Source organism: Dasypus novemcinctus, chromosome 4 (assembly GCF_030445035.2).
Source record: "Dasypus novemcinctus isolate mDasNov1 chromosome 4, mDasNov1.1.hap2, whole genome shotgun sequence".
In the NCBI taxonomy this organism is placed as follows: domain Eukaryota; kingdom Metazoa; phylum Chordata; class Mammalia; order Cingulata; family Dasypodidae; genus Dasypus; species Dasypus novemcinctus.
The window spans coordinates 58,318,175-58,342,808 of NC_080676.1; the positions used below are offsets into that span (position 1 = coordinate 58,318,175).

Below are 24,634 nucleotides of genomic sequence, written 5' to 3' on the forward strand. Positions count from 1 at the left end.
ACATTATAGAAGAATACTAAATGATATGGAAAATGTTCATATTATATTACATTTAAAAATTTGTTCACTGAATCTGACCAAATCTCTAGATATAATTAGCGATTTAGAAAAAAACAGGGCAAAGAGGAACATTTTAAATGACACTGTGGGGATATAATCAACAAAATCCAGACAGTGGGAAACTCTATAGAACCACTGGTTCTTCAACAACTACCGTAAGAGGAGGAAGCAAAAGGAGAAGGAGAGCCTAGAGATGAAAGAGACTTGTAGTAGACTGAATTGTGTATACCAATTTAGACATGTTCTAAATCTTAAAGTGCATTTCTGTGGGTATAAACCCGTTGCAAACAGGATCTCTTGAAGATATTGTTTATAGTTAAGGTGTAGCTCAACCGAATGAGGTTGGGTCTTAATCTGTATTATTGGGTCCTTTATCAGCAGAGAAATTCAGACATAGTTAGAGAGAAAGCCAAGGGGAGGACCCAGAAGTTGGAAATCAATGGAGCCCAGAAGAGAAAGGAGAGGATATGGCCACGTGGCATGAAACGGGCATACAAGCCATGGATCGCCAAGGATCACCAGCAGCCAGCACCAGCATGCTACAGACTTTGGGGAGAAAGCATTGCCTTGCTGATGCCTTGATTTTGGATATCTCTTAGCCTCAAAACTGTGAGCCATAAATTCCTGTTGTGTGGTATTTGTCGGAGAAACCTGGCAGGCTAAAACAAGACTTAAGAGACATATCAACCTATTGCCAAATACGGACCTTATTTGGATTCCTGACTTGAACAAACAAACCTAAAAAGTCAGAGAAATTTTACAACTAATATTTGATATAAAGTATTTCTTAATTTTGAGTGTGTAACAGTTATGGTGGTTATGTTTAAGGAAGGCTTTATCTTTTTCAGATACGTAGTGAAATATTCACAGATGAAATGAAAAAACCCTTCACAAAAGCGTATGTACATTGTGATTCTATTTTCATAAAGAAAAAAAATTGGTAGAATATAGGCATAGAAAGAGAACTGAGGGATAAACACCAAAATATAAATTAAACAGTTATCTCTGTGAGTGTCAGATATCTGAGGACAAATTACACTGCAGTTAACAAACAACTCCCAAATCTCAGAGGCTTATCACAATAAATGTTTATTCTTCACACACATTACATATCTTCCACAGGTCTCTTCATTCCAAGACCCAGGATGACAGAAAAATCCTTAACTGAGATATGCTGGTCTTGAGATAGAAAAGGAAAAAAGATGGCAGAACCTCACAAAGACAACTGAAGCTTCTACTCAGAAATAGCGCATGCCATTCATTTCCACTCACAGTTAACTCAACAAAGTAAGTCATGCGGCAAAGTTTGTTGTTAAAGGAACAATAATTCTCCTACAGAAATAGGTCTCATAGGGATGAGAAGGGAATATATTACATAAATAGTATAATGTACTATACTCTGTATTAAGATTATGTGGATTTTTTTCTTATTTTTGTTCATTTATACTTTTAAATCCTCAAAAATGAATAAATATCATTTTTGTAACTTAAAAACTATCAGTGGGTTCCCATGTCTTGCTTTTATCTTCACCTCATAATAGGACAAGTCCTTTACACTTGGACAGCACTTTACAGCTTACAGAATACCATCATATTCATTTTATTATGTAATCCTCATTTTACAGATGAAGTGTCTCAAATGTACCAGTTTATTCTTTCTGATTTACTTTTTTTATTGAAAGATAATTCACACATCGTAAAATTCACCGTTTTAAAGTGGCTCTTTGTATATTTTAGTATATTCACAGTATTATCTAATTTTAGACATTTTTATCACCCCTTAGGAAAAAAACCCATATCCATTAGCAGGCACTCTCTTTTTCTCCACCCAACCCCTGGCAACCACCCGTCTATGTTCTGTCTCTCTGGGTTCACTTATTCTGGACATTTCATTTAAATGTAACCAAAAAGTATGTGACCTTATGTGACTGGCTTCTTTTACTTAGCATAATGTTTTCAAGGGTCATCCAAGTTATAGCATGTGTAAGCACTTCATTCATTTTTACTGTTAAATTATTCCATTGTATGGATAGACTACATTTTGCTTATCAGCTCATCAGCTGATAAACATTTGGGTTGTTTTCACTTTTTGGCTATTACCAATAATGCTGCTACAAACATCTGGGCACAAGTTTTTGTGTGGACATCTGTTTTCAGTTGTCTTGGGTATATACCTAGGCGTGGGATTACTAGGTCATACAGTAACTCTGATACTAGTTCATTCGTTATCTGTTGCTCTCTGGAGCTTAGCTTTGAATAAGTCCAATATTCTATCTCCCCTTCCGGTCCACTGGGTCCCCATCAGGCCAAGTTCTCTGTGTGCCTGGTGGATTGACTAATGGAAGTGGGGAAAGAGGGATGCTAAGGAAAAAAAAAAAAAGAGGGATGCTAAGGGGGCAAAGCCTGGTAAGAACAGCACATCTGAGGTCAGGGCCTGGTGGGTGTACGGAAGGGACAGACCCAACCCGGGAGAAGGGCGGCCTGCAGGGGGAGGCTCTGATGACAGGAGCTGGGGTAGCAGGGCTGTGGGGCCTGAAGATTGTGGGGGGCGGGATTGGTCAAAGTGACTCGGGCACTCAAGGGGGCTCACATCCTTGATTTTTTTCTTTCAGATCAATCCCAATTGCAAAATATTAACTTCCCCTGTCAGATCACACGTTCTGATGGTCAGTTTAGAAAACAAGGTCAATGCAATGCTGGAGCAAGCCTGAATTCTACCTCAGACTGTCCCGTGCACTGGCCCTAACCGCTTGCAGCTCTGCTCCTCGCATGAGCAACTGTGGAAACGGTTGAGACAGAGAATTCTAACACCTGTTTAGTTGTTTCCAGATTTGCAGTTCAAAGAGTAAAAATATACAACCCAAACCAGGCATTGCCCAGCCCCCTACCCGGTCAGCAGTGCCCCATCTGGCTCTGCTCAGGAAGACATCTACCAGGGCTGGAAGGAAGCTCACACTTCAATGGTGGCCTCCATACAAATCAGCACGTACACTGGGCTAACGGTTGCATGAGAAGATAATACGAAAATTAAGTAGATGCATCTAAATACTCAGGCTATCTCTTGGAGGCCACCTAAGAACCTGGTAACAGTGGCTGCCTCTGGGGAGAGCTGCAGGTGGAGGTAGCAGGGTAGAGAGAGATAATTCGTTTTCATTGTTTACCCTTTTGTACCTCTTGAATTGTGTACCATGTGTTGGAATTACCTATTTGAAATAAATAAAATTTCTAAAACATAAAGAAAATACTAGAATGTAACATCAAAACGTTAATAGTGGTTATCTCAGTTGCTACTTTATAGATAAAATTAACATAGTTTTTAGACTTTGCTGCGTATGTATACTTATATACATATTTATATTTTTCTGAGCAAGAAGTTACTTTTAAAATCAGGGAAAAAAGCTAGAACATAAAACAAATACTTTGCGATTTTAAAGTACACAATGAGAAAAAAATATTATGTAAAAAATAAAATAAAGAGCACCTATTATGTGCCAGCCCCTTTATATTAATTGGCTCATGTGATCCTCACAGCAACACTCTGAACTCATTCTTTGTTTTACAGATGAAAAGAAAAGATTTAGAGAGGTGAAGTAATTTCCTCAAACATTCACAGCTAATAAGTGGTAGAGCTAGAATTTGAACCAGTCTTATCTGACTCCAAAAATGCATGTCTTTCCATTATTTCAAGCTTCCCCAGGTCAAATAGCATGTGCATGGGGCAAGGGTTTGGCAAATGCTGAACATGATTTGTATATGAGAGCTCAGATGGTCTCATCTGCTCAGACACGGGAAGGATTGGCCAACAAGATGCCAGTTCATATTCCGGCTTGATGACTTTTGATGAGAAACCATGGAGGAAAATCAACTCAAGGACTGCACCTCACATTTGTTAGAAAATTGATACAAATGTGCCTCAGAAACCTTTCATTCATCCACTCAATGTCCCATTCATTTATGATATATTTATTGAGCATCTACTATGTAGTTGGCCCTCAACTAGTGGTCAGGGTACAGAGAAGAGCAGAAAGAGACACAGCACTTGTGCTCTTTGAAGCAGACAGACTACTGGGGGAGGTAGACATTACTCAAATAATCACACACATAGTGTAAAATTACAATGAGGATAAATGCTACATAATCAAGCTCGCTGACTCCATTGCCTAAAACCAAAGTGCTACTCCTAACTCTCAAGTCTGCCCACATGGGTCTAACCCATCACCAAGATTCTCCCTGATGAACCCCAGCCACAATCATTCCTGTCTACTCCCCTTTTCCAAATTTTGCCTAAGCTTCCCTATTGCTGAGCCTTCTGTGCTCATGCCACGTCTTTAGCCTTGACTATTTGTTAAAATGCTACTTTCCTCACCCATGCACGTTTTACTTCAGAGCCCCATTTTTCAGAGACCCAGGATATCTCACTTCCTTTTCAATGAAGTCTCCTTTTTAAGTGTATCTCAAGAAGGAGGAATAGGGAAGCGGACTTGGCCCAGTGGTTAGGGCATCCGCCTACCACATGGGAGGTCTGCGGTTCAAACCCCGGGCCTCCTTGACCCCTGTGGAGCTGGCCCATGCACAGCGCTGATGTGCGCAAGGAGTGCCCTGCCATGCAGGGGTGTCCCCGCATAGGGGAGCCCCACGTGCAAGGAGTGCGCCCCATAAGGAGAGCCGCCCAGCGTGAAAGAAAGTGCAGCCTGCCCAGGAATGGCGCCGCACACACGGAGAGCTGACACAACAAGATGACTCAACAAAAAGAAACAGATTCCCATGCTGCTGACAACAACAGAAGCGGACAAAGAAGAACACACAGCAAATAGAGGCAGAGTACAGACAACTGGGGCGGGGGGTGGGAAGGGGAGATAAATAAATAAAAATAAATAAATAAATAATTTTTTTTAAAAGGAGGAATAAGTGAATACTCATGTACACAGGACTATGTAGTCTTTCTTGAGAGTTATTAAATATGGAACCAATGGGTAGGCTCCAAAGAGTATGTGAACGCCTACAATTGTACACAAATGTTTGTTTGTACAGGCAGCATTTTTCTGGGATTAGAGTTTGCCAGGAACACTTTGAGTTGACATCCTGGTATCCATCCACCTGAGCTCAAAGCCAGGGAGAGCCGAGTGAGAGAAACAGAGCCAGAGTCCTGATCAAACTGTACTTGAAGCCTTCCCTGACTCTGGACAATTTTAATCCTGAGTCAAGAATTGTTTAAGAAGGAGGAAGATGGAAGGGAAGGAGAAGGAAGGGAAGGAGGAGAAGGGGAGGGAAATGGGGAAGAAATGGAGAAATCCTACCTATCCATGAAATTCTTTCTTAAAAGCCGTTTGTTCTTTGATGGTTTCCCCAATTCCCTAACATGGAATCAATTCCTTCCTCTGCTGAGCCCACTGAGTTGGTGTGGAGCACCAATTACATTTCTACTTTGTGCTATGGTCAGTTGAGACAAGCATCTCCAGGACAGGTTCTACGTCATACTTGTGTTTTTATTTCCAGCATCATTTACCACAGAGTCTGGCAAAAGAAGGGAAATAAAGAAGGAAGAGAGAAGAAGGAAATATTGATTGAACATCTAGTTTGTACCGAGACCCATTATTTCATTGAACAAATATGAGAGGTGGGTATTAGTATTATCATTTGCACAGGGGAGGAAATTGAGTACCTGCTCAAGGTCACAGAGTTAGCAGGTAGTAGAGATGATAATCAAGACCACTGCTAGCTAACTCTTCCCAAAGGGCATCACTCTGTCTTTGTAAGGAGGTTTCATTGTTGAGCTAACAAAATGCCAGGAGAGTCTAAAGAGGCTTTATGAGGAGAAGGGTGGATGAAGGTCTCCAAGTTGCCCAAGTTCCTCCTAAAACATGCTTGAATAAACATTTTTTAACATAAGGGGTATAAGGCAGCACCATGTGACCCCAGCCGATGACTGGGAAACTACTGCTGTACAGGGTAGTCACTAGAACAAGAAATTGTTTTGGGTTTTGTTTTTGTTTTCATTTTTGCTTTTGCTTTTTCATATTAAAGATTGTTAAGACTTTAGGGCAAAATTTCTGTCGCAGCTTGTCACAATGGCACATGAACTTGTTTATTAAAGCTGAGTGATGACAAATGATGGCAAAAGACAACCAACTTCCTGTTTGGGGGTCGCTTGAGCAAAAGGTTCCAGCCAGGCACCTGACTCTTGAACAGAACAGAAAGACTAAAAATACAATCAAAGAAACCACTTGAAACATGACTGCAGTTCCCATAAGAAGTTTATGCCTCAAAGAGAACACTACCTCATCCCTCCTCTGCACCCTCTTTGTGTTCTCCCAAACCTGGATTCCTAAGAACCTTCACCAACGTAATCCCACACCTCCCTAAAGGGCCTTTCAAATCCACTCCAGAATAGCTGGAGTCCTATTCTGAATCAGCAATTTCATGGACTATAGACTCCAAGTGGCCTCAGAGTTACGACAAACGATCTTTGAAGACATTGGGATTTGTACTTTTAGCTCCAACAAATCAGTGTACGTGAAATGCATATGAGTTGTAGATGAGATTAATAAAATTTCACTTATTTGGGGGTATCTCTGAATTCATTGTAAATTCTTGTCACTATTTTTCTTCTCAGATAATAGATACTAAAAGTAAAGCTGTTTTCCTATGGGATCTTTATTGGTGTCAAAGAGGGGTCTTCATACTTAAAACTTGTAAATTATACCACCAATCCTAATTTTCCATTCTTACCTTTTTCCCTTCTTCCTAGGTGAGGCACCCAGCTCCAACCTTATGGGAATGTGCCTTCCCCTGCCCCAGATGTCCTCTTCTCCCTCCAGAATTTCAGTTCTTACTCTAGACTTGGCTAAGAGGCTGGTGGCTCCTGGAAACCATACGGGGTAAGCAGTAAAGGAGGAAGCTAAGACCTGCAAAAGACTAACTCATGGTGGGGCAGGTGCTGGAGGACTTAGGTAACTAATAGAAGTAGACTGATCTCAGAAATGGAGTCAGAGGGAAAGAAAGAAAAGGGGTAGTGCCCAAAGGGTGTGTCAAGCTTGGCCAAGATTCAAGCCACGGACAGTCCCTGAGTTTCCAGAGGTGATAGTGGGGCCTCAACAGGCCAACAGTACACAATAGAGGGTAAACATAGGACACACTAAGATTCAAGGGACAGGGGACTCAACAGGGGTTTAGTGAGTGAGTTCAGGGACAGGGTGTAGACCAGGGAGGGATCTCATTGTGAGGATTACATGTAATGATGTGTTTCTAGGACATAGTCAATGTTCAGAAATATGCATGTGTACATGTGTACATACATGCATGTCTGTGTTAAAGGAAGGGCAAGGGGGAATCCAGGACAGAGAAGCAGGAATCCAAGCAAAATCCAAGTCCTGAGTCCATGAATGCAGAGAATTACAATGGTTGAAATGAGGAATAGAAAAGGCTGACCATGATGTGGACCATTGTCTATGAGGTGCAGAGGTGCCCAAAGATGTACTTACCAAATCCAATGGATGTGTCATGATGATGGGAACGAGTGTTGTTGGGGGGGGAGAGGGGGGGTGGGGGGGGTGGGGTTGAATGGGACCTCACATATATATTTTTAATGTAATATTATTACAAAGTCAATAAAAAAAAAAATTTAAAAAAAAAAAAAAAGAAAAGAAAAGGCTGAAATCCTAAGTCTTTACTTACAAGTTCTCTCTGCCTGGAATATTTTCCTCCCAACCCTACTGCCACTTTTGAAATTCTACCCATTCTATGAAGTCCAGTTCAATGCTACCTCCCTCAGAGTCAGAACTGGTCCCTCCCTCTTCTCCATTTCTGCCTTCTGCAAAGGGGTCTGGTTGGATTGCCCACTGGATTAGAAGCTCCTTGGGAATCTTTGTTTTAGAGGCTTTGGGGGTAGTAGATGGAAGCATCAGTATGAAGTCAGAAGTTCTGGGCTTGGACTGCAGACCATAACTTCACCATCACTGAAGACTCTGAACTGGAAAGTGTTGAAAGTAATAAAGCCCACCTTGCAGGCTCATTGTGAGGGTATTACCTGGCCTGCTCACTCACAGTGATGTGGTCATCATCAAATGGGATCTCACAGGGGAAAAAATAAATGTCTGCATAAACGTGATCTGTATTTACAATTTTTTATGTTCGCTTCCCCCAATAGCTCCTAATACAGAACGTGGCACAAAGCAGTGCTTACTAATTTGTTGTGGTTAGATAGCAGTAAAAGTCAGAATCTGGTTGCAACATGGATTCTAATTGCTGCTAAAATGCCACATCCCATGCACTGTATTCCACAATGTACAGGTAGCTACTAGAGCATTCCAGGCTACTTAGGGAAGGAAAAATACAATGGACAAAAGAAGTCAATTCTTGGCTTTTGAAGTTCTAAATGCACTTTCAGAATTCATACTAGAAAAATAGTTTTGAGAGAAACCTCAATTAGCCTTAAGCACTTGGTGGTGGCTTGGAATTTTGTATCTCAGAAAAATACGGTCTTAATCTCAACCAGTTCCTGTGTGTGTGAACCCATTATAAATAGGACCTTTTGATGAGGTTACTTCAGTTAAGGTGAGGCACAGCTGAATTAGGGTGGGTCTTAATCCTATTACGGAAGGCTTCATAGAGGACACAGAGAGAGAAACCACAGGGAACAGCCAGAAGAGAAAAGAGAAGATGCTGCCGTGGGCATTGCCATGTGACAGAAAAGCCAAGGACTGCAAAGATCACCAGCCAGTCAGAAGATACCAACCCAGGGAGGAAGCACGTCTTTACCTCTGAAACCACGAGCCAATAAATTCCGTTTGTTAAGCCAACCTATTGTGTGGTATTTGTTTTAGCAGCCAGGAATAAGAAATAAACCTGTGCCTTTGAGCTTCAAAAGTTGGAAACCTAAGGATTCGGGGCATAACGTTTATGCCAAAACGGTAGAGATAAGTAAATGGATGATAATCTAAGAGTCAAAGTTTCCCACACTGAAGGAGATAACAATTCCTAGGCCTGAACGAGAGAGGAGGAAGAAAGAATCTGGCAATAGAGTGAGAAGCAGCTGTGGGGCCCTGAGATGATGCCCTGCATCCTATTTCCCATCCCAGGCAAAACTCTGGAGTAAGAGGGATGGCAAAAGCCCTTTATAGATGGTGGATCTGAGGATGAAACAACACAAGCCTTGATTATCAAGCTGAAATACAAAAAAAGAAGTAGTCTAGGATAGCAGAAAAAGAGAAACCGGAATGTATTGTTTCTAGGCCAACAGGGCCTGAGGCAGACACTCCAAGTTCCCTGTAGTTCCCAGAGTAGCACAGGAGAGCAATGGAAAGTGTGTGTGTCCCTGAGAGAGGTGGAGAAATAGCTGAGAGGACTGGCAGACTTGCAGAGGCCTTGCAAACTCGACAAAGAGAATGCAAAATGATCTTCAAGGACTGATGACCACAACCAGGTGGAACTGTGGACTCAATTAATGCCAGTAAGGAAAGGTCAGTGACCAGAGAATGCCGATGGGAACAGGAGATGCCAGTGTTGACCAATGATGCTAATGACCGTGAAAAGCCTGGACCAGATGCCCTTTCCTACAATACCCTGACACTGTGTGAACACCCCTGGGAAATACGTACATACCCGACTCTTGAATTAAGTATCTTGACGTGAGTTTTCATTAAGTTGACTACAATTTCTACCACTGGCAGAATGGGGAGCGCAGAATGGAGACTATATTCAATGGCAGAAAAACAGTAGATTAAATGATATTTTTCCTTGCATGCCTAAGTATGCAGTCTAAGATTTAGACCCTCTATACTAATGAGAACTCAAAAAGAACAACATGAATTTCAAAAGCAGACAAAAGTCCTCCATGGGGTAGATGCTTGAGTAGTAAATATCCACAGGGAGCATTCTGAGATGCTAGGAATGTTCAGATCTTGATCTGCCTGGTGGTTATATGCACATGTAAAAATTCATCAAGCTGTACACTTAAGATGTGTGCATTTTACTGAATGTAAGTTATACCTACAAACTAAAAAAGTAAATGTTGAGATCAAACACTGAGAAATGTAAAGATGAAAGAGACATTGTACAGGCAGCGACAGGCTCAGGGACACCTGGGCGCTGAGTGTCAAGGTCCCTCAGAAGATACTGGGGAAGAGGAGGGGCAGCTGTGCTAGCCTTGCCTCCTGACGCACCCTTACAGAGCCCTCCCGGCTCCCCAGACATTCCAGGAGGCAGCCCTCCCTAGGGCGCCCTCCCGGGAGGCCCCAGCTGCCTTCAGGGTCATGGCTTGTTTCATGGCTCATTCTGAGGGATGGCAAGGCTTGTGTAGTGGAGAAAGCATAGGCAGCACACAGGCAGCCCACAGCTCAATCCAGGTTTCCCTCTTACAAGCTGTGAAACCTCGGGTGTTTACTTTACATCTCTGAATCTTATTTTCCTCATCTATAAATTAGAGATAAAAATAGCAACTTCATTTTAAAAGAGATAATATAGGCAAAATGATTGCCATGATGAAAGTTCTGAAAAGGGCAGCTGGTACTGTCATGTGGACCCAGGAGGATCACCCTGATTTCTTAACACTCACAGTAGCCACATCAAGAGTTGACATTGGTTGACAAAATGTGGGGTGGGGGAGACATTAGTCAACAGTTTGATTTTGCCCGTGTGAGGTAAAGAAAGAGTTAGGCTGGTTCTCTTGCCTAGATCAACTGGCTATTCTGGGGTTGAGTAGACATAATCTGTGTGACTTGTTAATAACAATAGAAGTTCACATATACATTGCAGTAACGGGAACCTAGTTTTTACTAGGTAACTGGCACTGAGTAAGTGCTTAACACTGAATCAATTATTAGTATTAGCCTATGGAATTCTTCCTTCTCTACTGGACTAAGACATTTCTAAGGGCCAGGATTGAGCATCTCAGTGTGCCCTAGAAGGAGGTCAGGCAATTTTTGTTGGAGTCTTGGACAGTTTCTAAGGTCGTCCTTATATTCAGCTACTAATGAACAAGAGGAACACACTCATTCGTCCATTCATTCAACAAATATTTACAGAGTGCCTACTATGTTCCAGGTAATGGGTAAGCCCAGAACCAACCCAGGCCATCAAGTTCACCACTGACTACATCACCGTCTCATCCATATAGGTGTGACTTGTCATTAGCAAAAGAAATAACATAAGATTATAATTATAATATAATAATAAAAGAAAATAGGCAATGGTGGGACTTTTACCAAAGTCTTCTCAAACTGTCACCATGACAAAAGTTATGCCACTGCCCCAAATGTTGTTGTGGAATGTAACTGTTTGAATTTGATGAATCCTAAAAAAAGATATTTTTTAACTAATCCATTCCAGTGGGTGTGAGACACTTTGATTACACTAGATTTGATTAAGGGCCCTTGATTAGGTCACTTAATTAGATTGCTTTTTATTGGAATATGTTGGTGAGGTGTGACTCAGGTTAGGTCTCCACCCTCTTACTGAAGCCTTATATAAACGGAGACACAGAGAGAAAGAACACACATAGGAAAGGGAGTTCTGCCATTTCAACCCGGCCATGTGACAGAGGGGACTCCAGATTTGCATACAGCTGCAGAAAGACAGAAAAGCCCTTAAGGTTCAAAGAGATGAGGCCCAGGGAGAGGTGCCTGATCACCTACAGCTGAGTTCCAGGAGAAAGTAGAGACAGACTGGCAGACCCACCATCTTGCCTTGCCACATGGCAGGACTCTAGGATCTCAACATTTGGTGAGAAAGTATCTCTGATTATGCCTTGGTTTGGACATTTTCACAGCCTCAGAACAGCAAGTTTTTACCTTAAATAAATCCCCTTTATAAAAACCAACCCATTTCTGGTATTTTTGCATTGGCAGCCTTTGACAAACTAATACATGGAGGCATGACATGGCTCTTCTCAGGCCCAGCTAAGATGACCAGGCTCCCACTCCAGTATCCCCCTTTCTTTCCTCACATAGACCCCAGAGACTCAGCCTGTTCGTTTTTCTCCTAAGCTGCCACCAGCTGCCACGTACCTTAGGGACCCTTCCTCCCTAAGACTAAATGCAAATGAGTATGGGCTCGCAAGCCTCACATTTTATTGCTGCCTTGGACATAAGCTCACAAGCCCTTTTTATTTTGTGGGTTTTTAATAATAAAAACAAAAGTAACAAATATGGAAAGTTCCCCAAATAAATATAGCAAAGTTCCCCACATTTGAGAAATCTCACCAAATTCTCATAGACACTGTCCCATGTCTAGAGTTTCTCACCACCTTGCTTTTCTAGAATTCAGACACTTGACGGTCCGTTAAGGTAAAGGAGGAGGGTTCTTCCCTTTTCTGGAGCTGCAGCCGGGTGACATTCATCTCAAAGGACACATGTGTGCACATCTTTGAGCCTTTCTTCTTAGGGACTTCTCTTACATTTACCTTTCCAAAAACTGCTTAGAAAAAGTATATTTCTTACCATAATTGGCCAATAAATTATGGCCAGGTTACTTCAGATTTCCTCCAATGGGCAGATTAATCACAGTACCTGCCATACCAACAATGTCCTCCTAAAGGAAATTGTCCTCCCCCATGTCATAGCTGATTGGCCCAGTGAGCCCTTGACCCAAGGGCAACCATTCTGTAAGCTGGCTAGCAACCCGTGAAGTTGATAGGCATAAATCACTCTAGCCAAACAGGGATAAAAGTGATTGGCTTGGCCTCAAATTCTCTCTGGACCTGAAAATCTGGGAAAGAATCAATAAGGAGTATCAGGAAGAGACACAGAGTCTGAGAGAGGAGCTCAGTCACATCAATTGTGTAAAGATTACTGCTGGGTGGGGTGGGGGACACACCAAGATGATCTTATTCCTGTTGATTTCAGTTCCACAAAGGTGATACCATCATCTATGGATGTTCTGAGATGACAAGATAAAATGCCTAGTCTGGCACACTTTACCTAATTTTTAAGAACTCACAAAGCAACCTCAACAATTTATAGACTTCTGTCCCTTATGGTGCTTGAAGCATGAAAATATTCCAAGTTTTCTATATCCATGACGTCAGAGCAAGTAGTCTAAATATAATAGATATCCAGAGGCCCGCAGCACTCTTCTCCTACTTTCATAAGAATTAACACTCATAGGAAAACTGAGCAGTTAGCCTCAAAGAGAAACTTACTATTTTTTGCCAAGTGAAAGAGATTTGGGGAAGCGGACTTGGCCCAGTGGTTAGGGTGTCCGTCTACCACATGGGAGGTCCGCGGTTCAAACCCCGGGCCTCCGTGACCCATGTGGAGCTGGCCCACGTGCAGTGCTGATGCGCACAAGGAGTGCCCTGCCACGCAGGGGTGTCCCCACGCAGGGGAGCCCCACGCCCAAGGAGTGTGCCCTGTAAGGAGAGCTGCCCAGTGCAAAAGAAAGCGCAGCCTGCCCAGGAATGGTGCCGCACACATGGAGAGCTGACACAACAAGATGACGCAACAAAAAGAAACACAGATTCCTGGTGTTGCTGACAACAACAGAAGCGGACAAAGAACACGCAGCAAATAGACACAGAGAACAGACAACTGGGGTGGGGGGAGAAGGGGAGAGAAATAAATAAATAAATAAATCTTTAAAAAAGAAAGAGATTTGGAAAATTATGAAGTGAGAGATTACCAGAAAAGGAGACTCAATACTAAACAGAGCTGCCCCTAAGTAAAGGTAAGAAGTAGGTAAAGTTTGTCCCTAATATCTTCCATCTCACTCTGAGCCTCCCAGCACTCCAACTACCCTGTCTCTACACTGTCTCTCTCCTCTTCTCCCACCTTTCTCATTAAAACCAACCTTTGTACTGAGGCTCATCACTTGGGAGAATATTTTAAAAGTATGTCTTAAGACAAAATAAATTTAGATTAAAGATTTAAATTTCAAAGCTGCAAACGTTACAAGACTAAATGAAATTGTATGTGAATACATATATGATCAAGCAATGGGGAAGACATTCCACCCCATGACACCAACGGCAAAAACCATCAAGGAAGTAATTTGTAAATTTGATTAAATATCAGTATTAGGGAAGCAGATGTGGCTCAAGCAATTAGGCTCCCATCTACCATATGGAAGGTCCAGGGTTTGTTTCCCCGAGACCTCCTGGTTAAGGCAAGCTGGCCCACATGGAGTGCTGGCCTGTGCAGCAAGATGGCGCAACAAAAAGACACAGAGAAGAGACAATAAGAGACATCACTGACCAGGGAGCTGAGGTGACACAGAGATTGAGCACCTCTCTCTAACTCTGGAAATTCCCAGATCAGTTCCCAGTGCCTCCTAAATAGAAGAGAAGCAGACACAGAAGAACACATAGCGAATGGACACAGAGAACAGACAACGAGGAGAGGAATAGCAGAAATAAATAAATCTTTGGGGGGGAAAAATACCAGTATTAAATTTTTGTATATCAAAAAAGGTTATAATTAAAAATGACACAGGGAGCTGAGGTGGTGCAAGAGAATAAGTACCTCCTTCCCACTCCAGAAGGTCCCAGGATCAGTTCCTGGAGCCACCTAATGGGAATACAAGCAGACACAGAAGAACACACAGCCAATGGACAGAGAGAGAGACAACAGGAGGAGGGGTTGTGTGGGAAATAAAAACAATATTAAAAAATAAAATAAATAAAAATAAAAAAATAAAAATTACAGGTCAAACGTCAAATAAAAAAAAATTGCAAAATATATTACAGAAGATTAGTCTTCACAGAGTTCCTATAGTTCTCTTGAAAAATCAACCCAAAACTGAAAGGAGAACAAGAAACAGAAACACAAACTTCATTCTCAATGAAACTAGGAGATACCAGTAACTCCAAACCACAGAAAATGAAGGCTGGTTAAGTGCATTTGCCAAGAGAAGGAAAGTCAGACCAAGTGCCTGCAGAGGAACAAATTTGCCTCTCAGAACCCAAAAAATCAGGACTTGAAGTCCCAGGGAACCTGAAAGGCGAAAGTAGGAGAGGGGTGCTGATAACAGTGGGTCAGTTTAAGTAGAAGTTAAGCCTCCTGGTCTTCCACCCCCTTGCTTACATTCTGGCAAATACCAATCACCACCCTCATTGTAGGTTTATTCTCTGGAAAAGCCAAACCAGGTAGGTTCTGGACTCAGGGACACCAGAAACTGAGAAAGCAGATATGAATGTCATACTGAAAATAAAGGGGTTAGGTAAAGATTTGCACATACACACAAACAGAGTCGAGAATACTCACAGCTAGACTATAAACGGAGAGAAGAAGTTAAAGGATCCTTATCTAAAGAAACTGACCAATCCTAGGAAAAGTCCAACTGGTACTGACATTTGGAGACCCCCAATCTTTTTAAAAAAATGGCTGTCCAACTAATAGCCCCAGTTAAACTTGCCCAATAATACACAGCTAGTTAAGTGGTGGAGGCCTACTAGCCTCCAAGTACTCCATTCCACGTATACTTAGCTTCAAAAAAACATTAAGAGCTCAATCTTAAATGTAACTGGACAGTCAAGGATAAAATAACCAAGAGAACATTTTAAGGAAACCCTTTAAGATGAAAGTTGGAGAGCTAAGCAAACAAGCAGAGTGAAAGCTCAAAGGGGGGGGGGAATTTTTTAAATTTATTATAATAGACTCAAAGAAATAAAAAAGGGTATGGCATACATGAAACAAAAATAATAATCTATTAAAATAAATAATAAGTCTTGGAAATTGAGTGATGATATCTCCCAGGAAGAATAAAAGGGTTAAACAAGGTCAACAGGAGAGACAAGGCAAAAATAATAAATATATCCAGGAGACCCAACATCCAACATCCAACCAACAATAGCTCTAGAGAGAGAGAATAGATAAAAGATTTGGAAGGAAAGTATCAAAAAGATAATACAAGAAAATTTGCCAGAACTGTAGGACATGAGTCTACAAATTGAAAGTATTCATGATGCCCAGGACAATGAAAGAAAAAAACCCTGCAATTATTTTAAGTGCTGTGCAGAATTGCATCTATTGACACAAAAAGATGGTTACAATGCCATATTGGTAAAATAGACTGAAAAACAGTATGTCCAATAGGAGCCCATTTGTTTTAGTTTCCCAGCTGCTAAAACAAATACCACACAATGAATTGGCTTAACAGAAGATAGAAGGCTTGCTTCCTCCCAGGCCAGATCTCTTCTGGCTAGCTGTCAATCTTTGGGATTCCTAGACTTTACTCTTCTGGGTCCCATTGACTTCCACTTCTGTCTGCTCCCTATGGCTTCTTCTTATGGTGTCCAATTTCCTTTGTTTATAAGGACTTCAACTAATTGGATGAAGGCCCATGCTCATGAAAGACGGGGCACACCTTGCCTGAAATAACCTCATTTAAAGGTCCTATTTACAATGGGTTGACACTCACAGGTACATAGATACATAGTTCCAAGCCACCACACCATTCTTACAAAATATATATGCAATAGGTAATAATAGTACAAACACATATATAGCACTTATTATGTACTAGGCACCACACTTTCAAATATTACAATCCTACAAAATAGGATCTATTATTATACCTGTTTTACCAAAAGGATACTGGAGCACAAAGAGATTATGAAACTTGCCCAATAATATACAGCTAGTTAAGAGGTGGAGCTGGCATTTAAATTAAGGTTGTCTGGCTCCAGAGCTGTGCTATTAACCATCCTGCTACTGCCTCTGTACATACAAATGCATAGAAAAAAAACATGGACGCCATATTATCTCCAAACAGGTTGTGGGTAATTTTTATAGTTTTTGTTTTTTTGATCTGGTTGGTTGCTTTTATTTTATTTTATTTTTTTTTTGCTTGTATGGGTTTCTAATTTTTTTCTGTTAAAATATTAAAAGTTGCATTTTGAAAAACAAAATATATCTCCTTAGCCTATGATATAGGACCTGCTTTCAGCTAGTGGGAAACACAGGAATCCTGGTTTCTTTTTTTTTTTTTTTTTAATATTTATTTTTATTTATTTCTCTCCACTTCTCCCCCCCGCCCCTGTTGTCTGTTCTCTGTGTCCATTTGCTGCGTTGTTCTTTGGTCCGCTTCTGTTGTTATCAGTGGCACGGGAATCTGTGTCTCTTTTTGTTACGTCATCTTGCTGTGTCAGCTCTCCATGTGTGTGGTGCCATTCCTGGGCAGGCTGCACTTTCTTTCACACTGGGCGGCTCTCCTTACAGGGCACACTCCTTGCGCATGGGGCTCCCCTACGCGGGGACACCCCTGCATGGCAGGGCACTCCTTGCGTGCATCAGCACTGCACGTGGGCCAGCTCCACATGGGTCACGGAGGCCTGGGGTTTGAACCGCAGACCTCCCATGTGGTAGACGGATGCCCTATCCACTGGGCCAAGTCCGCTTCCCAAGGAGTCCTGGTTTCTAATCCCAACTTTGTCACTCATGGCACATAGCAAGTGCTCAATGAAGCACGTATTCATTGAGTATCTACTTTGGTGTCAGACACTATTCTAGAAGCCATAAATGTTTTTGCTATTATTATTGTCATTGTTACCTGTCCAGCCTTAGACAAGTCAGCAACACTGTCTAGGTCCCGGTAAATGAGATAAGGCTGAAAGATGACAATGGCAGCTGTGACTTGACTGAACAATGGTGAATGGGGTGATCCTGCTCAAGGTTATTGGTCCTTTTCAGAGCATAGAGAGAGCATATTTGCCTTTTAAGAGAAGCGTCAGAAAAAAAGAAGAAAAAAAAACGTAAAATTGAACTGCCAAGGGAAGGATTTCCCTGAAATTGGACTGTCGAAACAGTGGATGGGAGGGAATGAGATGCTAAGCATAAAGCAGTTGCTCTCTCCACATGAGGGATGTTTCCCTGCCTGTCAATGAGGCTGAGAGTGTAAGCAGGTGAGGGTGAAGAAAGGACAAGGGGGATATATAGATGGTAATCGACTCGGAGGCATCACCAAGGAAGGCTCGACCAGCCCTGCTGGAAGTAAACTGCTCTGTGTCTCTAAGATACCCAAGGGAAACTGAACCAATAAAACTGGCTAAAATTTCAACAGTGGTTCCTCAGAATTCATCAGAACTGTTTCATGGTTCATTTCTCTTCCTCTTTCCACTCTCCTTTCCTTGCTCTACCTCATGAATCCTGCTCAGACTCCAGCCTCAACAAAGCTAATCCCATTGTCCATGGTCTTTGACCTTAGACCCCTCATTCCCCACCTTCCCAGACGTTGGCTTTTTGTTCCCTTCAACTGCAAACCTACTGATGACTTAAGCAGATGTCACCTCCCAAATTCCCAATAATGGACAAGATCTGATGCTTGTCGCCAGTCCCTGAAAATGACCTGGACAACCTGTCTCTGAACTCTGCTAATCACAAATCTCAATTACTTCCGTGACACAATATCTGCCTTAACCCACTGGGATGAAGTTCAATGGCATGTAATCTTAGAATAGATAAAGATGGTAACTCGGATGTAGTTGGCATAATCTATGGGCCTAATTATTCTATGAAACTAAATATAACTATTATAATCAGATTGGAGCAAATATAACCAAATGGAAACAATCAATGGTATTTTTAAATAAAAGTTAATCCTGAGGGTTCTTTATCTCATCTTCTTTAATATCTTTCACTTTTCGATGCTCTCCTTTCATACCCTCCACAAAGTACTAACCAGGCAAGAACCTGCTTCCCCAGAGACTGAGAGAAACATATTGGCTCAGTCTTGTCATTCATCCCTTTATCCCCTTAGTTTCCCTATTTGCAGAATGGGAAAACACCTCCCCCTCCCCGGGTTGTGCTAAGATGCTATGTATATGAAATGCTGACTGCAGCCCCTGGCTCTGCTTAGGCTTCTGCAAATTGTTGTTGCTATACCTGGGATGAGGAACCAAGTGAAGGTTTTAGGAATCAAGCTCCCTTGGCTTCATCTTATTAAGGAATTAACACCCTATCTTACTACTTCTTGGGGAATTTCCAAATGAGCATCTTCTGACTTTCCAGTCAGCACACGCCCAGCTAAGTGGGTGTTTTGTCCCAGGTGCAGACCTAGGAGCCAGTCCAGGCAGGTTTCTGGGGAATCGCAGCTTTCACTTGCTCCAGAGAGCACAGAGCCTGTTTATTCACACACCTGGAAGAGGTTGGCAGCTTCCAGGACCCGCTGGACGTTCTGCTTGGTGATCAGTGCCTTGCTGGTATACGTGTAGTCCAGCAGAGTGTGCATGGTCTCAGCATCAACCCCTTTGATAATGATCCTCTTCTCATACTTTTCCTTTAAATCATTGCAGAACATGGCCCTGGGAAAGAAATGAGTGAATGAGAATCTTATTAGGAGCTTTAGTCATCCAGACCTAGAAAGATCCTCTTTCAAGTCCTCTATCCCCCATGGAACAGGGAGGTTCCCAAGGTCAGGACTGGGCTTATTAGTCTTTCTCCTGCACCCAGCACACATCACATATTCAATCAGTGCTCACTGAACTGAACTGTCTTGCTCTGCCATGCCCTTCTATGGTCCCCAAGGCCAGTCCCAGATCTGAAGGAACACTAGGAGCCCTACTGGCATACCCAGTAAGATCTAGAAATTCTTTATTGACCTAAGACTGCTGTTCAAAGTGCTGGAGATTCTTCTGGGGCAGTTTTGGGACCCCCGAGCCTCATCCTTTTTCTCAACCTTAGCACCTAAACAGGGTTTCTGACTTAGTTCTTAGGCCTCGCTCCAGCTCTCCTCTAGCCCAGATGCCCTCCCACAACACAAGTGGCGCCTGTGGCTATCACTCATCCCAGAGGCTGGACCACTGTCCTTGGGTTCTCAGTTTCAGTTGGGGACCCTGAATCTCCACATTCCAAGACAGAACTCCCAAGGCCCTTGCTTGTCTTGCCTCTGGACTATGCCTCTCCTGCTCCCTCCTTAAGACTAGACTTCTGGGTATTTAGCCTCTATCTTGGAAGCAGCAGAGCAGGAAGGAAAGGATGTTAGTATTGACATCAGACGGGCCAGTATTTGAACACAGCTCCATCAACTCAGAACTTGGGCAAGTTACTTCATCTCTATAAACGTCATTTTCATCTGTAATGGGAATTTTAATAGTTATTTTTAAAGAATTAGCTCAATAAATAATAGCTATATAGGAAGAGACTTTTTTTCACCCCACGGCACGCTCAGATCTGAATTTATCATGCTTCTTAGACTTGGACGTTTGAACTGTTGGTCCTTCTCAGGGAATATGTGAGCAATTTTATTTTTTTTAATGCATTTAAACCCCACCACATCTTCAGAAATCTGAAAACTAGCAAAGGTGCCTAAAATATGACAAGATTGCACAAATTAAAAGTAGAGGGGAAAAAATATTTTTAAAAAACATGAAGGGGAACATGAGGATAATCTATGAACAAAGCTAGAAATTCCCTTTAAGGCCACTGCCCTGTTGATACAGGTGGGCCTCACTGGCCAATGCAAAAATGAGACAAGTTGGTCAGTTATTCAATTCACAGTCCACATTATATATATATATATATTTTAAACAAATCCAAATGCTCAGAAGAATTACAGTTGCTCTTAGCATTAAAAACCAGATGGAATTTCTCCTGGAGATGAACAACAGCCTCACAATTTTCTTACCTGTAAACAAATTTCATGAGGCTGGTCCTTCCTAGCTATAGCTAATACAAAACCCCTGTCCCATTCCCACAAAAACGTGTTCACTCTCTCTAGCCCTCCCAGGGGCTGTGAGATCCTAGCAATCACACAAGCCAGGACAATGGAGCATATAAAACAACCCCTTGAATAATGAAATTGTTCTAAAATTTTTGAGATGAGGGATGTACAACATTGTGATTATACTAAAAGCCATTGATTATACACTTTTGATCAAATAGCCTGAAACACCAGCTAGTACAGTAGGGGAAGGATAGCGAGATTGAGAGGTGAGGAATTTTCTTGTTTGTCTGTTTTTTGTTTATTATTACTGAAATAATGAAAATGCTCTACTAATGATTGAAGTGGTGTATGCACAACTATGTGATTATGCAAATACCACTTATTGTGCACTTTGGATGAACTGTATGCTTTATTAAAATGTATCAATAAAATTGATTTGTTTAAAAACAACAACAACAAAAAAGACTCCTTGGAGGTTCTACAATTCAATGTGTCTCAATTCACCATGCATTTACTGAACACCCACTCTGTACCATACTGGACTAGAAGCGGAAGAGATTTAAATATTATGCAGTCTCTAGCTACTGCTATCCCTGCTGATTCACAATCTAGTAAGGACACATGTGCAGATAACAGTCTACCAGAGCTGTAAAAGACTTACAAAGTGCTGTGGAGACCAGAGGATGGCTACTCATGAGGAAGGAAGGTTTTGACATGTGAAGATTGTGGACAGGTATTGTGGTAAAAAAAAAACCATGAGTAGAGGCAAGGAGAGGACAGAGCAGGAATGTGGTTCTGTTGGAGCCTGGGGGATGTGAGGGAGAGTGATAGAGATCATTCTGGAAAGATAACATGTGTTCTGGTCACACCAAAGCACTAAAGGCAGGCTAAAGAGTTAGGCCTTGGCAGCGGACTTGGCCCAGTGGTTAGGGCATCCGTCTACCACATGGGAGGTCTGCGGTTCAAACCCCGGGGCCTCCTTGACCCATGGGGAGCTGGCCCATGCGCAGTGCTGATGTGTGCAGGGAGTGCCCTGCCACGCAGGGGTGTCCCCTGCATAGGGGAGCCCCGCGCGCAGGGAGTGCGCCCTGTAAGGAGAGCTGCCCAGCGTGAAAGAAGGTACAGCCTGCCCAGGAACGGTGCTGCACACACGGAGAGCTGACACAACAAGATGATGCAACAGAAAGAAACGCAGATTCCCGTGCCACTGACAACAACAGAAGCGGACAAAAGAAGATGCAGCAAATAGACACAGAGAACAGACAACCGGGGTGGGCGGGGAAGGGGAGAGAAAGAAAAAAATTTTTTTAATAAATAAATTAATTAATTAAGAGTTAGGCCTTTATTCGATGGGCAATGGGGAGCCATTGAAGGCTTATAAGCAGAAGCAGGCCTCAAAGAGAACATTTTTGACAAGTCTGTTCTCACTTTAGGTTGCTGGTGATGAGGGCCATTGCAGTCAAGCATTAATTGCACCAACCAGGAGTTGCGAGGCTCATGACAATGCCAAAACCTTTCCCCAGAATATGTACTAACGTTCTCAAATTCCTGAGAACTTCTCCATCCTGTGTCATTGAACCTTCTGAGCTTCAGAAACATGAACAAGTGCCTTAGAGAACCATTATCTCCCAGCCAAGTCATTGACCTGAGAAGTTCCCAGATGGAACCCTGGTGATAGAATGTACAGTACTTCCCCAAACTAGGAATTCTGACCCAAAAACAGAAGGGATTACACCCCTATGTGCTGCTTCCCCACCCCTTTCCCCCACCCTTATTTATCTCTGAAAATCCCTCAACTATTCTTTTCCTCATTTTCCAATTTGCAAAGTAAAGGTAACTGCTTATGGCTTCCCAGGAACAAGACAGCAAAAAGTCAAAAGACCATCAGAGAGCAAGAGAAAGAGAGAGGTCCCTTGACTAGCTGACTTTTTTAACCTTTTATTACAGCCATTGAGACCCACCTCCCCCATCTGCCTACCTAGTTTTCTCTCTCTCCTTGTTGCTCTAATCAGTCATACTCCTTCCAGCTTTCTCTTCTTCCCAGTCTTCTCTCCTCCTCAACCACTCACCCCTCTCTCCTCACAAGAATATGACAACATGAAAGAAAGAGCAAAGGAGAATTCCAGGGCCTGTAAACTGAATAAATCCCAGCCTAGATCCAGAGGAGCAGTGATGTCATTTGGGCAAATAACAAATTTATAAGCTACTTTCTTCAGCCATAAATCCTCTTTGCCAGGAGCACAGAGCTGTCTGCCCAGCCACGTGCCTTTAGAAGTGATGTCATGCAGGACTTGCCTTGCAGCCTCCTGATTTCATAAAGAATCTTGCCACCCTAGCAATCATGTAAATTCTTCTCAGATCAGCTTGAGAAGAGCCTCCCTCTGTTTAATTCCCTGGAGTGGTGCTGCCCAATAGAAATATAACACAAGCCAAATATGTAATTTCAAATTTTCTTGTAAACAGACTTCTAAAAGTAAAAAGAAACAGATAAAATCAACTTTCATAATGTATTTTATTTAAGCCAATATACCCAAAATAATATATGAAAAACCATTAACAATTTTCATTTTTTCTTATACTAAGACTTCAAAGTGTGCATTTTTATACTTAAAGACATTTCAATTCAGAATAGCCACATTTCAAATACTCAGTAGCCACATGTGGCTATCATATTAGACAGTATATGCGCTAATGCATGAGTCCTGAACCTTGGTGTTGGGGTCCCCCACATCTGCAATCATTTTGGGGGATAAAATGAAATGTATCCATAGGACTATCATGAACTGTATATGAACATATGAGAAACAGGATATTTAGTAGGAGAGGGTGGGTAGTGATCATGAGGTCAATGGAGCTTCACATAACTGAGACAACATATCTCTGGAATTCCATCAACATGAAATTTAGAAATGTGGCGTCGCCTAATACATGATTTTAAAATTAGTGAAAGATGAATTTTGTTGAACCTGTATAATCTCAAACATTCTGATGAAAACTGGAAAAGTCTAATGGAAAAACATTTTAATATTAAGTGAGATATATATATATATAAATGGTTTGATTTAATACCTTGCACATTAAGGGAACAGTAAATAAAGTCTCTGTGTTTCCCATGTGACAAAACTATTGGGATTTTAAGGATCATCTGAACTCTTGGGTTGTTTCTATTGGACTCAGCTTTTGAATTCTCTCTTGGAATCACAGTCACTAAATAACATCCAGCTCAGTCCTTATCTGACTGGGTGCCTGGATTCCCCAGAAGCAGATATGTCAGTACTAGTGATGTGCTAAGGGACGGGGAGGAGGGCAGGGAGGGAGAGGAAGCCAAGCAAGATAAAAGTCCTACAGAGAGTAACATCAGCCTGATCCTGCAGGGTCCTCTGGAGTACACGCTTCAGAATTGTGTCAAAAAGAAGTGAACGAGCTGGCACTATGCTCCAGCACCCACCTGACAGTCTCTCATTATGGGGCAGCCCTGCAGTAGGTAAATTCTCTGGCACTTTTGGCTTTCTGTGTGCATGCACGCATGTGTGTGTGTGTGTGTGTGTGTGCGCGTGAAGGTGATAAAAGGGGTTCCAGGAGCCTAGAGGAGAGGTGAAGAAGAGCTACAGTGCCAGCTGTTAGAAGCATGCGGGAAGACAGAGGGGGAGCTCTGGTGCTAACTCACTGTGTAACTTTGTACAAGTGTGTAATCATCAGGTTCTGCATCTGTAAAACGGCACAATCGTGTCCCAGCCTCCACGAGTTGTTCAGAGAACAAGTAAGATAAGGTGCATAAAGAGGTTAGTACAACCATCCCAGGGTCCACAGGATGGAGGAATAGAGTATGGATTAGAGTGGACTTACTGGTGTTCTCCTGGGGAACTATTGTGATTAGTAAGGGAAGAAACTGTAGTAGTGATGTGGAGAGGGCGGCCATGGTGGCTGCTGATGGTAGGGAGACAGAAGAAGAGATATGGTGTGGGGGCATTTTCATGATTCG

General features: G+C 42.2%; 1 protein-coding gene across 1 annotated transcript in view; it reads right to left on the reverse strand.

Moving 5' to 3' along the window:
* The window catches only part of KLHL6 (kelch like family member 6), a 66,251-nt gene that overhangs the window by 21,810 nt on the left and 19,807 nt on the right, over positions 1-24,634 (reverse strand). Inside the window, exon 2 of the mRNA XM_004464599.5 lies at positions 19,126-19,291. Coding sequence (XP_004464656.1) covers positions 19,126-19,291 — 166 coding nt within the window. The remainder of the gene's footprint in view (positions 1-19,125; positions 19,292-24,634) is intronic.